This window comes from Chelonia mydas, chromosome 11, assembly GCF_015237465.2.
Source record: "Chelonia mydas isolate rCheMyd1 chromosome 11, rCheMyd1.pri.v2, whole genome shotgun sequence".
NCBI lineage: Eukaryota > Metazoa > Chordata > Testudines > Cheloniidae > Chelonia > Chelonia mydas.
The window spans coordinates 17557530-17574440 of record NC_051251.2 but is presented as its reverse complement, the minus strand read 5'-3'; the positions used below and the strand labels follow the sequence as shown (position 1 = coordinate 17574440).

General features: G+C 40.4%; 1 protein-coding gene across 2 annotated transcripts in view; it reads left to right on the top strand.

The window, feature by feature from the left end:
- The window catches only part of NCKAP5 (NCK associated protein 5), a 588725-nt gene that overhangs the window by 61456 nt on the left and 510358 nt on the right, over positions 1 to 16911 (top strand). For both annotated transcript variants that reach the window (XM_043525276.1, XM_043525274.1), the window contains exon 2: positions 8658 to 8786. In XM_043525276.1, coding sequence (XP_043381211.1) covers positions 8718 to 8786 — 69 coding nt within the window. In that variant the 5' untranslated portion in view covers positions 8658 to 8717. The remainder of the gene's footprint in view (positions 1 to 8657; positions 8787 to 16911) is intronic.

Below are 16911 nucleotides of genomic sequence, written 5' to 3'. Positions count from 1 at the left end.
CCCGGGCCAGGAGCTCAGGGGCTGGGCAGAAGGGTCCCACGGGCCTAGTTTGCCCACCTCTGCTCTAGAAAGAAGTGGGCAAAAACTGTGCCATTAAAATGGTCAATTTTTGCCAAACTGATGTAAAGATAAAATTTGTCAGAAGACTGAATTGCTCAGGGGTTTGGCAATGAGGTATTTCTGTCTGGGTGATAGTGACCTAAAATTGTTATAGGACCATCAGGAACTAGACTGAGATTACAAAGCCAACACTGTAACAAACACTAGCCGTTATTTTTGTTGGCTGCCGCAGCAGAGCTAGAAAAAGTTGAAGATTCATGGAGAATTAATGCCTTTTGGCAATCTCTCTGGAACAGGATTAGCAGGGAGGCAGAGAGGATGCTGCCTGTGTTACGTCTATTCTAGGGAAAAACACAGGACTTCTGTCATTAGGATCGTCTATGTGGTATCTTTCACAAGCACTAAATTCAGTCTTCAAAAATTTTAATTGGTACAGCCCATTGACCAATCACATTTTGCTTACTATGGAGAGTCAAGACCTGACTCTTATCGTTCACTGGTTTCATACTTCATTGACTTTCATAAATATACTCCTGATTGATGTTGATGCAAGAGAAATGAGAATCGGTCCGAAAGATCCAGACTTGGTGGTTATGAAGAACTCTTGATTAGTTTATTGTACACGTCTTCCTTTTGCCGAAACAAGTTTCACCAACTGGCACTCTTTCAGACCTACTCACATTCACTTATCTGTGAATTGCATCACATTACACAGCTCCTTTGGATTTGGCCTGCTATCTTCAGTGGCTTCCTAAGAAAGCCACTGAAAGTCTTCTGCAGTTTCCACGATATGCTATGCATCCGATGAAGTGAGCTGTAGCTCACGAAAGCTCATGCTCAAATAAACTGGTTAGTCTCTAAGGTGCCACAAGTACTCCTTTTCTTTTTACGAATACAGACTAACACGGCTGTTACTCTGAAATCTGATTCCTAAGAAAGATGTCTCTTTCTGATAAAGCCTTTGAATTAGGCCAAGTAGACACTTGATCTCTGGGTCTGACACATGCAGGTCTGTTTCTGTAATCACTAGGCTACTGGATATATCGGGATGGGTATCTCTAATTTTGACCCGAAATTCCATCCTGGACCTGAGACACTTTCCCAACAGAAATCCATGTTTAAACCCAGGTGTTCCTGAGAAAAGTTTCGGGTTTGAGAAACTGGCATTTTCCGGAGAGAAAATACTTCATCAAAAAATCCTGACAAGCTCTAATACCAACTGTCTTCAAATCCCTTTTGACTTCTGTGGAGGAGCTAAGAATGCTCATGCAACATCATCTTGCAGGATCAGTCTTCTGAGGATCAGAACACTGCAACAGATCCCTCTCACTACTCTCATCAGTCATTGTCTCAACAACCCATTCATGCTTTCCTACTTTTTATCTGTTATCATCTTTGTCCAAATAATTTAGTTTCACAGTTTAAATGCCTCATATATTCCATAAAAGCAAACAACAAAGTGTAATCCTTTGACCTTTTCAGTGTTCTTTGGTGTAATTTACTGACTGCTCACTTTCTCCCTACAGCATGGCCCTTATAACCATGATAAAAATGGACAGACAGTCCAAATATGAAATGCTGGAAAGGTTACAGCCTTTGGATTGGTTATAAGTCTATTAACTGTTCAGAGTATTTTTACCAGGAAAGATTTTAACAAGAACAGAAAATGGCATCAGATGAATCACAGTTGTTATGGAATAGGGAAATGATATAAACATAACCCATTCTCCTTAACACATTAACACTGTAATCTTGTGGCCACTCATTTTATGTCATTGCAACCAACCCTTTTCTCTTTAAATGCATCCAGTTATCCATGTAATTAACCTGATAAGATATTGAGATGCAAATCTTTTAAACTTTTCTCATCTGTTTCATCTTGACATCTGTCATTACTGAAACATCTTTAATGCCATATTCCGTATTTTATGGTTTATTGAATTCCTTGTATTATTTTGAGCACATTATTAGGTTTGTTTGCTTTAATCCCCCAACCCTTACTTGCTTGGCTCTTAGAAATGGTCTTGTAAGGCGGGTTTCTAGATGTTTGGTTTGACAAGCAGGGGGAGAACGCCTTGTGTGAAGAAAGCTTAAAGGTAGATGGCAAAATTGTGTTGCGGACAGGGTGAAAGTTCAGTAGCTGTGCAGATTTGTTTCATTCTCTCTCTGGGATACATTGCATAGGAGTCTGCCTGCCTGAACCAAACTCCTCAATGCCGCTGGGATAATTTCTCCAAGGCAGGCGCTGCATAGAGCTGTTCTAGACTCTAAATTGGTCACCTCACAAGCCGGGGGACTTGCTGGGACAGATTAGGAATGTAGATGGGGATGCTCCAGGCTGCAGAGCAACTCAGAGGCAGCCCTTGGGGCTGCTGCACACCCACCACTACTCCTAAATGCCCCAGGAGCAGCAATAGGGGGTTGTAAGCCGGGTCAGAATCTGGCAAAACGAGTTACGCTACTGAAAGTCTGGTGTAAGGGAGATCGGACTCAGGATCCCTTTTTGTCAGTAGTTCCTGACTGACTTTCTCGAAATTGGATTTTTTGTTTTGATGTAACTTTCCAGAGCCAATCAGAAAAAAATTAGACGTAGGGGCAGCATGCATGGAGTAGTGCCGTGTTTGCTTCCTTTTCATTCCCATAGCATTCAACTTAGCTAGGTGTTTTAGTGTCTGGCACTAGACTTTCTCTGATTTAATTAATTCACTCATATTAGCACGTGACCCAGGCCAAGATTCTTCTCTTTCTCTCTGCAAAAATGCAGCTTGCTTATCCAAATAGTCTCCTAATCCAGTGTGTGTGTGTGTGCACAGTGTGTACCCTCATGCTAGCAAACTACTGACCAGTCTACTCAAATGCCTGGTGTGTTGAGCTTTATCTGGCTGATCTGTGCTCATAGAGTTGCTGTGGAGCATATTGCAGGTGAAACAGAAAGTGTGTAATTTCATGATGCATAAACACAGTTTATGCAGTTTTCTGCAGTTTTCTGTTTCCCTAATCACTACTATTGAAGATAGCTGTTTGATATGTCCGCTCAGAAGAGAATTCCAGAATGAGTTTTCCTTGTCAGTATTTAAATCCTCAACATCAGCTTGCTGAACACCATTGGAGGGAAGGAGGAGGGTGTGTTAATGAAACCATTTTAATGACCTGCTTTTAATCATAATGGAAAATTTTTAATGCTTTGCAGAGGTGGAGTTTTGTGGTGATCCCAGTCTGAAGTGTTTGGAAGGACAGAAAAAGGACACAGAATCAGTGTAAGGGTTTTTGATTGATGCAGACCTAGGAATATAACAGCACTGTTTGGTGTGTAATGAATATTCTTCATTATATTGAATATTCGTAGTAATAAGCTCTATGATTTTGAATGCTTTCTTTTTTCCACCTCATGTCTGTTTTGCAAAGGCTCATGCAATTCTTCATAATACTTAAGTTTGAAATGCTTCTGTGTTCATTTGTCTTAGAGAAACCACATGCAAAGCCAACCCATAAACTTCAGTGTCACCAGCACAGGCTGCAAAAGCAACCCTACTGTACTATAGCAGACTAGTGTGTATGATAAATTGGAAGATAAAATTTCAGTTAGAAAACCGATTCCAGGGGGATTGAGTGACTCAAAGGATTCACAATGAGATAGAGAGACTTTCACCTCTAGGTCACCTGTTTAATTCTAGTCAGCGTCTGCACTGACTGAAAGTTTTTCCTATCTGATGGCTTTTTGATGTCCTATCCTAGTGACAGCACTTAAAACATTTTCCCCCCAATTTTCAGAGATATTACCAATTCCAGCTGTGTTCTCCATTTCAGGTATAAAGGATAGCTCTCAAACTGGCTGAATTTTTCTAGATGGAAGAAACTTTTAAAATGTGACCAATATATAATCTTTGGCGATTTTATTCTAGTCTCTAGTAGGCTCATGATCCTATCACAAAAAAATCCCCATAATTAGCACTCTTGTTGACAATCTCAGTAGAGGAGGCCAAAGAATGAATGAGCTATGGAGACTGAACTATCCTATTGCCCCAGGGATGCTTGCCCTGTTGGTACTGAGGTATGTGGAGTGGTGGGAATGTTTGAAATGTACCTGTTCTGAGGATAAACAGGAAGGCTTCAGTCTCTAGAATTGTCAATCTGACACTTATCACAATTGCTATGTTCATATACATTTTTAAAAAAGACAAATATAATCAGTTTCACGTTTCCAAAAGATATGATTCTGGGCCAAATCCTTAGTTAGCAAAAATTGGCATAGCTCTATTGAACTCTGACCCTGTACCCTTAAACTGTATGAAGAGATCTTGGATGTTTATCTTGGTAAAATAATCTTACACTTTTCCAGCAGTCATGATATATACATCAAAGTATAACCTTCTCTCTGAAGGAGACAATATGAATCAGAAAATGTCATATGTGGATTACAGGTGGAATTTCTGTATGTTAATAACAATACCTTGGTTCTCCTGGATGCGGATTATTAGGTCCATCTCCCAGTGTACTGAACATTTCTTTCCATTATAAAATTAGTGTATTTTCAAAGTGTGTAATACCTCTGGACTGAAGATTGCTGTTACCCTGAAAATTCCTAAATCCAAAGGTATGGCTTCATTGCGCAGTTAATCCAGGCTCTGTCATGGGTGTTGCACCATATCCACCTCTATCCACACACACAACCCTCTCTCCCAAGTTTAGTGGTACTTTCAGCCAAAGCTAGCTGGCCTGCTTTGGACTGCCAGCTAAAATACAGGTTCCATAGTTACTCAGGCTGGTAACCTACTGACTTTGCAGTGAGGATAGGGGCTAAACCACTCAAGTGCTGATAGTCCTACAGTGCCTTCCCACAAGTTCCCCGTTGTGTCCAGAAAAACAAACAAACACTTCCACAATTCATTGGTAAGGCTATGGTTTTATCACGGAGGTCGCGGAAGTCACAGAATTCATGACTTCCAAAGACCTCCGTGACTTCAGCCCTGGCAGCTGGGATCTGCAGGGTCCTGCTGCCTCCCGCAGCGGCAGGGAGCTGTATCATACCCCCACTGCCTGAGGTAGCGGGCCCCAAAGCTCTCAGCCGACATAAGCAGCAGAGGTTCCCCCAGCACCCAGTCGCTGCAGGCACGGGGGGTACCCCGCAGTTCCCCAGCCTCCGCCAAGAGAGGGCAGGGGGACCCCTGGCAGCTCCCTGGCTGCTGCCACAGGAGGGCGGGGGACCCCTGGCAGCTTCCCGCCCACACCACGGGAGGGAAGGGGGACCCCAGCAGCTCCCCGCAGCCACCGCAGGGCAGGGGGCATGGGGACCCTGCAGCTCCCCACTAGCCATGGCAGCAGGGGGACCCTGGAGCTCTGAACCCCCAGGGACGTGGGGACCTGGAGCTCCCAGCCACCCCACAGCTGCCCAGTCCCTTCCCATTTTATCATGGATATTTTTAGTAAAAGTCATGGACAGGTCACGGGCTTCCATGAATTTTTCTTTATTGCCTGTGACCTGTCCGTGACTTTTCCTAAAAATATCCATGACAAAATCTTAGCCTTATTCTTTGGTAAAGAATCATAAAGCAGCTCAGCTTACTATAGCACAAAGAATCCTGGGCCCTTCGCCAGAAGTCCTAGTGTCACCAGTCGGTGAGTGCAGCACCAGTGAGGACACATGTAGTTGGGTATGGTTTTGCAGTGTGGCTGCTCACACCTGGCCTAGGCTAACCTTGGTGCTGATCACCTGAGTTAACTCTGCAATGAAGAAATCCCCTCAGGAGCATCAGGCAGCGGATGATAAACTGAAAAGAGAAGGCAGGTAAATTGTTTTATCCTGATATGTAGGTAGAGTATTCCTCATGACTTGGGCAAACTGTTAGTGAGTGGTATAACGCTTAAGGTCTATTCCTGCTAGACAGCCACTCTCCCAGAAGGTGGACTCTCTCAGGAGGTGCATTTCTTCCCGTTTGAATTACTGTAGGTCTCTTAGCTGGCCTGTAGGTTGATTACTAGGAGATAGAAGCCTACCAGATAAAGCTCTTTCTTTGGGACAGGAAATATGTTGCACAGAAATATCTGTTCAGAGATAAGAGCTTGTTTTTCAACATTTTAGCCAATGTTTTTATCTTTAGTTTGAAGAGAGAGTCTGATTTTGAGGTTCAAACTCGCCTTTGGCTTGTCTGAATTAGAATATTTTTGTTTGTTAAGATTCATGGGCAAGATTTTCAAAAGTGACTAGTAATTGTAGGTGCCTCAGTTAACGGTGCCCAGCTGGAGGCAAAATAAAGGGAAGTGATATTCAGAATGTGGGTACTTGCTTCCTGGAAATCAGGCTTCTTTAAGGTGTCATGAGTTGGACACCGAAGAGCTGAGGTATCCACAGTCACTAATCACTTTTGAAAACTCAACCCATGTGTCATGGGCTATTATTTCCTAGTTGGAAAAGGGTAGGGCTAGACCTAGATTTACTGTTAATAAATCTAGACTATAAACTTTTTGGGAGCCTTGTCCTCACATATATGTGTAAAATGTCCATAGTAGCTCAGTGTTGGTACTGTACAAATAATTGATAGATAGTCTTACATTCATTATTTGTGTAGTGGATTTGGGAATGGTTTCTGCTAAGTGTCTGCAGACAGGATAATCAAAGCACTTACTCAAATGAAATCTTGCCCATCCTCTGGGGTAGTTGCCTCCAAACTATGACTACCTCTAGCTCAAGCCAAGGTGAGCCTATCGGTCAATAGAAATGTATTTTAGGGAAGGTTATGCTTGGCTGGTATGATGATGAATGGATAGAGATACTGTGCAAAGATGGCAAAAGTTAACCCTTTCTTTCTCACGTCTGGCATTTTATAAAGAGGAAAACAGCATTGTATTGAGTTGCTGTTGCACCTTTAATAATATCCATTGTGGTATTTCACGTGAACTGTGGTAATTCATCTGGAAATAGTGGTAACTACGTAGTAACTCACCATTGTGCTCCCTCGTTATCTCAAGTGAATAACACATTTAACATTTTAATTGGTAGCAAAGCAAGCAAGCAGAGGTTTACTGTAAACAGCACTGCACAAAATGGAAAAAGAACGTGATTGGAGCAATAATTGAGATTTCTTCACTGATTAATTGCCACGCACATTTAAATATTCTCTCACTGAGCTCATTTTATAGCAATTAATCTCTCTACAGACTAATTTACAGGTATTATATAGAAAACTGGCTGAATTTTGATCTCATACCAGAACAAAACCAGTATAAGTGAGGTCAGATGGGTCTGAAGTTGGGTAGAATGGGAAACTTGACACTGGATATATTGCTGTCAGGACAGATTCTGATTCCCCTTAGTCACCTCGAATGGCTTCTTACAATAGTAATCCCACTGAAGTCATAGGGCTACTTGTGGTTCAAGGTACTATTCAAAATAAGTAAAAGGAGTTAGAAACTGGTTCTTATACATGTAGGGTCAGATTCTGCTCTATTTTAGTCTGGTTTTCCACTAAATAGAATGGATTTGGCACTGAGTGAAACTAGGAGGATTGCAACCTTGCTAAAACCATTTTTTTTTAATTCTTCTCTTTCTAAAACTGGTCTTGACTAATGATTTTGGACCAAACCCTCGAATCTTTGTTCAGGGAAAGCTCCCTTTGGCCTTGCTGGAAGTTAGCACAGAGTAAGACCTGCAGACATTGCCCTTTGACATTTACAGATGCACTCAATGTTGGTTGCAGTAGAAGTTTCTTATACTTGGCTCTACATTTATGTGCATACTTATTTGCCTCTATTTGGGTCAGATTTTGATCACAGTTACATAGTTCTAAATCCAGAACATCCTCATTAACATCAAAGACGTTATTTCAGATTTACACGAGTGCAGCTGAGAGAAAAATCTGACCTACATTTCCAAAGAACACTAGACAAACCATTGCATGCACAATATACCTCTCTTAGAAATTTGAACCTTTTAAGACACTTTCTGTTATCCTGGACACTTGGAAACTTTCTTGTTACGTGATGCAAGTTATGTCTTAGAATTAATAGAAAAGGTCACCAACAATGACATCACTAATTTCCTCTACTGCAGAAGTACCAGAATTTCACAGGATGAAATTCTATGGCCTGTATTATGCAGGAGGTCAGACTGGATGATCATAGTGGTACCATCTGGCCTTAAAAATCTATGAAAGGTGCTCAGGGTTTTCAACTCCCAGAACCTTGCAGGATTGGGCTCTATATTTATGCCTCATAAATATAACACAAGGAGTTATGCCTGTAAACATGGTTTACTGGGGAGTGTGAGCAAAGTGAACTGTTTATTTTTTCAGACAGCTTACTAGCTCTGCAAACCCATTTCCCAGATCTGTTAGTAAAAGACTATACAAACACAGGGGGCCCTGATAAAGCCAACCAAGGACAGTATCAACAGCTGGGTGGTTGTGGTTTATTTTTTGTTTTTAAGATATCACCCCAATATGTTCAGTTTACATTTCTCTCTGGACAGATCAACTTTTTTGGCACAGAAAACTTGTTCCTGGAACACAGCCTACTCGATTCACAAAGTCATTAACTGCTGGATTATTAGAAAGACAGAAACTGTTAACTCGAATATTGAAATGTGCATTTATTTTTTTCAGTGACACTGGAAACAGCCTGATATTTCTAGTAGATTGCAAGGAAAACAAACCACCAAAGTCATGGAGAGAAAAAAACAACTACAGAAAAGGGAATTTGGGAAAAGACTTTCTCTGGACAGCAGTCTTGTGGTAAGGACTAAAATATTCATTTACTGTTGTGTGTTTTGGCATTAAAAGTATTGCTCTTTAATTTAAGGAAGCATCATCTGGCACATGCTCTGGATGAATTATTATTGATATACCAAGGACCTGATCCTGAATTTAATGAGAGCATGATCTTGGCCCCAAATCTGCCTTCAAAAAGTAATGTTTTAGCTGCTGACTGGAATAAACAAAGAATTCTTTTACAGACATATCATGGATGCCCAGATTGGAAAATACTTGAAATATGTGTTTACAACTAGTATGCTGAAACTGAATAAACTGAGAGGTCTCACCCTGCCCACATTCACCACTGTGACTTTTGCAGAGGCTACTCCTTATTCTGAGAAGGAAACTTTTTCCTTGGAGGTGTTCGCAGATCTGCTGCCTTCTCAGAGTAATGAAACTCCTGGGAATGATGCTTGGGGAAGTGGCTGGCATGCTTAGTGAGTCTCCTCCATTGTATAAATGCAGGAGAGGATGGGTCTTGCTTGACTGGTAATGTCAGCTGGCCAGGGAAACAAATGTAGAAAGGGGACATGACTGAGGGAGCAGTGACCACTTTCCTGAGCTCTGAAATGGAGATTAGGGAGATGAGATGATTCTGTAAATCACCCTTTGTGCCTTATAAAATAAATCAGGGAGTCAACATTCCTTCCCCTAGCCTTAACAGACTTCCAATGGCCCCAGTGAAAGGGTGATTGTAGTGAGTTACATATCATGGGAGGTGTGGAGCTCATCTTCCCATTGTGAGCAGCTCCAAAACAACCTGACGTTGAGCGTGCTTTTGCAGTGGACCATCTTTTCCTCCAGGTAGGTCTGCAAAATCCAGCCTGCTGGAAAGCCTGCATCCTCCCAAGACTTGCACAGTCCAGAAACAGGGTTAGTCACAGGACAGCCAGAATGATATACTAACAGGCAGTCGAAGATGCAAGACTTTACAGAAGACTCACAACATTTTGGTTTACTGGGGAGGTAGTGTGATCTAGTGCATAGACTGGAGGCAGGAAACCAGGAGCCTATGCATCAGACCACACCTGTCTCTTGAGTAAAACAAAATTTACATTTTCATTGGTTGATTAGACATCAGAAAGCATCAAAACTATTCTATGGAGAATTCTTTGGATAAATGAAACAATAGTGAAAAAACCAGCACTTATTTTCCATACTGATCAACACCTTTCCTAGCAATCCATGTGGCAATGTTCAAAATTGCTGGCATTGCCCTAAACTCTCAGTATACAGCTTCTATTCTTCTGTGGCTAAAATCTTTGGAACACAGCAATGAACTTTAACTAGAGAAATTAGACCAGAATCTGCCTCTGTGGAGTTACATGCCTAGAAATAATAGCAGAACTTGATCCTGTATATGAACACAGTCCATACTCTATGAATGTACAATAAACGCTTATTTTTGGTTTGCTCATATATAAGAGTCTATTAGATGATGAAACTGTGCATCCACTTCTGTGCACACAAGCTGTAAGATAACTGAAGTAGTTTTAATAACGTTGTAACTTTGGGCTTGATCTAGCTGAAAATACCTGCACATTTCTGGACTGTGCAAGTCTTGGGAGGATGCAGGCTTTCCAGCAGGCTGGATTTTGCAGACCTACCTGGAGGAAAAGATGGTCCACTGCAAAAGCACACTCAACGTCAGGTTGTTTTGGAGCTGCTCACAATGGGAAGATGAGCTCCATACCTCCCATGATATGTAACTCACTACAATCACCCTTTCATTGGGGCCATTGGAAGTCTGTTAAGGCTAGGGGAAGGAGTGTTGACTCCCTGATTTATTTTATAAGGCACAAAGGGTGATTTACAGAATCATCTCATCTCCCTAATCTCCATTTCAGAGCCCAGGAAAGTGGTCACTGCTCCCACAGTCATGTCGCCTTTCTACATTTGTTTCCCTGGCCAGCTGACATTACCAGTCAAGCAAGACCCATCCTCTCCTGCATTTATACAATGGAGGAGACTCACTAAGCATGCCAGCCAAATTCAACCAGGCAAAACTAAACACTTTATCTTTCTCTCCCTTCCAAAAAACCTCTCCTCTCCATCACTGTTAATAACAATACATTTCTTTCTGTCATCCGGGCATTACACTCCGCTCTTCTCGTCACTTCCCCTACATCCATTCTGTTGTCAAATTCCATCAGAACACTACATTTACAAAATCTATCCACTCATCTTCATTCTACCTTCTGAAGTTCCTACATCTCCTCTCGGTCTTTTTACTTCACGTAAGCCCTCCTGCCTCACCACTCTCTTGAAGTCGTCTTGCACGCTCATATTTCAGTATTCTCCAGGCTGGACATTATGCTTGGAACCATCAACCCTGATCTGATGATAAAAACATGGTCTCTGCTTTCTGTGGAGCCTTCTAGCAATAATCCACCATAGAAAAGAATCTTATTAATATGCATTCAAAAGCAACATGTTCAGTTTTTGACCTTGGGCCACAAAACACAAGTATGAACAGGAGATAATGTTAACACACATAATAGTGTATTATGTTATTGATCTGTACTGCTTTACTATGCCATCTCCTTGTGGAAACAAACACTTCTTCCATGAAGTAATGAACAATGTAGATCTCGCTTTCAGTAGGTATTAAAATTTACTAAACCTAAGTATTGCTTGGAGATTTTTAATAGCAGTGGATTATCTCTGCCTGCATCTTCCTCTTGGAGTCAGAATGTATCGGCTCAGAGGAAGAGAGAAAGTGAGAAAAAGAGAAAGAAAGCAATTTCTAAAACTAGAAATGGGCTCAAGCCATTCTGGGTATAAATCTGGGCTTTTCAGAACTGAATCTGAGCTTTACTAGAGTTTGGTGTGTTTGGATTTAGCCCATTACAGAGAGCGGTCCAAACTCCAAACCTGGGACACCATTTCAAGCTTTCATCTCGGGTTTTGACTCAGGCCAATTTTTGTCTAAATTTGGAACCTACAAACAATGAAGTAGTGACAAAGGACACATGCACATAACACTCTTCCTCATAGCACAGAACAGAGTCGCTTCTTCTTGGATCCCCTGAATGAAGGGGAAAAATCAAATGTATTTAAGCCCCGCTAGAGCTGAGCAAATTTTTTCAGACAAATAGCTTAGTTGACAAAAAATGCAGTTTCAGGTCAACCTGAAACTATGTATGGATTTGACACCAATAGTTTTGACCAGTCACAAAATGGCTAGAGGAGGAGGCGAAGGAGGTGGGGATAGTGGTGCTACCTGCTTTCCGCCTCCATGCCATAACCTTTAGCACATCTGAAAACCCTTAGGGAAAGAGCTTGAAAATGAGGCCAGATAAGCTTTTCTCAAAGAAAAAATGTAGACACAAAAATATGAGGATGATTCATACTGTGAAGCATCATGAGATTTTCTACTAATTAAAAAGTTCGAATGAATATTTCTCTGAATACTTTACCAAAAGCTGATATATTTTAATCCGTTTATTTCTGCGGAGACTAAGAATCCTCTTGCCCTTAGTAACAGCAAAATATCCACTGAGGGCCCTGTTCAACTCTTGTTAGATCAAGAGAAGTCTTACGACTGACCTCAAGGGAACTGGATCACTTTGAGGTTAAATGGTCATATTATTACTGCTATTACTGTAACCACTAGAGGTCTCCACTATTGCCAACAACTGAGAATTTCAGTGCACAGGCTATTAATTAATATTTATAGACAAAGCACGCAAACCTTTAGAGCAATGACAATGATATTTACAGTTCCATGTTCAGGTGAAAGGAATGACAAAATATTTAACTCGATGTAACAACCCTTATAGAAAATCCCTATACGACTTCAGAATAATCCCACCCTTGTTAGTGTTCTGTCTGATGGTTGACCTTCCCCACCCACCTGTAATAAGGATATAGTTTTTGTATAGGAATTTAGAATAATTTCTATAACCTGTATTGGTTTCATCCCTATTAAGCTCTTGGGAAGCTTTCTATTATGAAAATCTGTGTTTATATGTTACAGACAAGACATGATTATTATTTAAATCAGAGACACATGTGGGGAGCTAGGATTAGAACTCTTGATTTTCATCTTAAAAAAAAACAGGCCTCTGTCACTTCAAGTAAAGGAAAGCTCCTTTAGATGACCTTATTAATAGGGGTCCTCTGTTCTGTCTGTGGGCCAGCCAATAGATGGAAACAACACAAACTCTCTCAGACATCTTAGACAAAGTCCATCCACCTACGTGGAACTAGAGACCTATATTTTTCACAAATTCATGATGATGGAGGGGCAGATGGGCCAAAGCTGATTGGTATTGCAAACCTGGGTGCCAGGTGCCTGGAATGGAGAGCTGGAGTCAGCCTCACAGGTCAGAAACCACTGCTGCGTGGTGAGTGAGGGGCAGGCTCACTCTGCAAACCCCATCACCCAGAGAGTCTTTCACATGTTGTGGGCAGGACGCAACACTTGTGGATAAAATGAATACAATAAAATAACATGAAATTCGCAAAAAAATTATAACAAAAATATGTTTACTGAGCTCTTACATCACTGTGAATTGCTTTTGTAGGATGGGGGTCACAGTCACATCAGGGTTATGCTGTGATTACTGAAGGTACTTCAATTTAGAACTAAAATAAAATGCAAAAGAAATAATGTCAATGGAATAAGGTTATTTGCAATATATTATTCAGCCATTTGGTATTTCTCTGTGTTGTACAGTTTTCCAGGCAGGATATGATCCCTGGTAAACAAAGGAGACAGAACTGGGACTCAAGCTTTGTAGAAGTCTGTTGGTTTGGTCTGCAGTTTGTCGTTTTCTACAATAAACTTTGTAAGATTGATTCAATATAAAATGAAAGTCAAGTAGCTTAGGCCTTAAATTTAAGTTCTGTTTAGTTTTACAAATCTAATATTAGAAATGTTTCATGATTTTTAGTTTTTTCAAATAGCTTTTTGCTCCTTCTGACATTTGGAACCAAAACATTGTATTGGTAAATGACAACCAGCAAATGAAAAATGCAAGGAGAAAAAAATAAAAGGAAAACTTGCTATTCTGTATTTTTTTCCAATCTGAGTTAGAATGCAAAACAGAAATAAAGAGCAGACTATGAAGAATACATTAGCTTTTAAATAATTCTTTCAGTTTGGAATAAGGGAAAGATATTATTAGCATCAGTGTACTTTTTAATAGGGTATTTTTAACCTGGCGAGATCCCTTTTATCCAATAATAATTACCAACTTATTTTGTAGGTGCTGGAACTAAGAGTACTGCCGCAACCCCTGGCTTGAAGTGGTTTTCATCATATACAGGGTTTGCAGTTTGGTTCAATGGCTCTCAGCACCCCCACCATACAAATTGTTCCAGCACCTCTGACTTATTTTGTTAGTGGTGAGGGATGTTGGCCCTGAGGATGCTATTAAAACAGCTAATGAAAGGATTGATTGTATTTCAAGTTGTCCTAAAAGAACTTCTTCCCAAAGTAAGTAAATAAAACAACTTTTCAAGAAGCATCTGTGGGATAGAGAGACTATTAGAATGTGTCATTATCACTCTGAGTACAACTAGCTGTGTATTCACGAGGTCTAATACTCTGTGAAAATAATAAAAAGCCCACCAGAAGCCTAGCCTTTGCCTGATCCAAACTGTTCAGTTGTCCCCAGGACACTTTTTGATCAAAAAAAGTCAATGTTACAAGCTGTGCTCTTTATTTATGTGAATAATTCACAAGCCGGCTGTGTGCTTGGTTAGCATTTGCAGCTGTGATGGCATTTAGCTGAGCAGGAAGTTTGAGAATAGTTTCTTTTCAAGCAAGCCAGCATTTACAAAATAAGTTTTTCACGTACTTTAAAAATGAGGCTTTTACTTTTAAGAGCAAACTGCAGTAAATGGTTTCTTTGGTGGCTCATGAACTGTGTGCTGATACTTTCAACCTAGTCATACACTGCTGTGATTCTCAATTGGATTAACTTCAATGATACCACTACACTGTAATGAGGGTAGCACTATAATATAATAAATTGCACTTTACAATGAGAGTAATAGCTATACCCACCCCTCCTCAGATTGTATTACAGTCAAACACTAGGTAAAGGCCAGTCTAGTCAGTAGTCGGTTAGGAGACCTACTGGGAAGGAACATTGTGTTTTCTAATGATTAGAGCACAGGACTCAGAATCAGATGTTCTAGGTTCAAATCCTGGCGCTGTGTCCTTGATCAAATCTCTCTCAAATTCTATTCCTCGATTTTCTCACAGTAAAATGGAGATGATAATACTTCCCTATGTCACTAAATGTTGTGAGCCTTGAGTTTCTAGTGTGTGCTTGTAAAGTGCTTTGAGACCTTTGATGAAAGGTGTCATATACAAAGTATTATAAAAACCTCCACAGAAAGCAGTGTTGGTGAATCTGGAAGGGGATTCTTCCTACTGTGTGAGAATTCAACCAATGTCCCAAGCTGTTAGCATTGTATTGTTCAAAGTATTATCTTTTACCTGATATGTACAACCAGTTGAAAACTTGTGAAGTTTAAGGATCATGCCACTTTTCACTTGTCATTTAGCAGATAAAGGGCGACATAATCCAGTTTGGGTTGCTACATTGTGTCGCTATGAATCTCCATACTGCAGTCCAGCTGAATATGTTATTCTTTCAAATTTTCTGTCCTGATATGTTGGATAGTGTTGCATCACAGAGCAGTATATATTTCAGTGGTGGATGCAGATTCTATTTTGAATGTGTGTTTGTGCACACACACAAATGAGAAAATACCTGTGGAAAAGTTCTAGATAGTCACAACCAGAAAGATTCATTTCATAAATAGCTGGGGTTGAAAGAAAAGCTTCCTCAGAGTTTTTGACTTTATTTATTCTAACTTGGGACTCAAAATGAAAGTAGCATCTGGTGTCACAAACTGTATTTTAGAGCTGGTTAAAAATAGAATTTCCATCCTGTGAGAAATTCTGAGATTTAAAAATTGGAAAACTTTCAACCAACTCTGCTGTAATCTGCCTTATGCTGTTAGTAGTCCTAGTCAAAATTATACAGCTTACATGGAACATACTTATCGACTAGGACTCATGTGAGCCAGGGGTCTTTGGGGATACCAGACAGAATACTTTTGTAGGTTTCCTTAAAATGCTTGTCAAGGCTCATTTACTTTGAATAACTGACAGTTGCCTTCTCTCTGACCCTCACAAGCTGGTCATCCATGCTCCTTTTAGGGGTCCATTTGACCCAGATAAGAAATGAATCAGGATAATTGTGAAGCATTCAGATTCCGCAGTAGCAACAGCAACTGGCTTTCTGGGCAACTGTCTCTATAAATCCAGGCAGTCTTCATGACACCAATGAATGTTTTCCCTGGTGTAGAAACAGTGCAGGGTAATTTGGCCTGAGACAGTTTCCAAGTTGTTTTCCAAAGAGCTTGTTTCACTGTCATACCTTAGAGATTTTCTTAAAAGTGAAAATCTTTGGTAGGGCTGAGGGAAAACTACCTCTTACTGTTTATGAGCACACAGTATATTTTTTCCTAATTTGAAACTCTAGTTTGACAAAGATAACTGACAATGTGATCACATTTCAGGGTTAATGGCTTCTCTGACTGAATCCAAAACCATCTCATAACTGTTCATTGCACTCCTATGTGTCTTCAGTGATATATATATATATATATATACCAAGAGAATTCCTTCCACTCTGTCCCTCCAGGCAGTGGTAACACAATGTAATATTGTTTATACTGAAATAATAAGACAGTCCCAATTTTTTGCAAAGGCTTGCATCATGCAAACTGCAGTTCCAGTTGTAAGGATTCTCCTCTTACTAGGACAAATCTTTCCAGTTTTATTCACTGTGGACTGAATTCAGTGGGATGACTTGTGTAAGCAAGTGGAGCAAGATTTGGCCCTTAGCGAAGTTGTTCTGTGAACAAATTGTACCGCGTTATTAGAAGGTTGAAATGTCCATGTTAATTAAAGCACTCTAATGAATAACAGACAATGATGCCTCTGTGGCTCCATTTAGGTGTTTTGTGAAGTTCCTTGGAGATTTAAACCCTAGAGCTCGACAAAAATGAGAATTTCCATCCTGTGGGGAATTCTGATATTTTGAGATTTCTTTTAATTTGTTGGGATGAAATGACA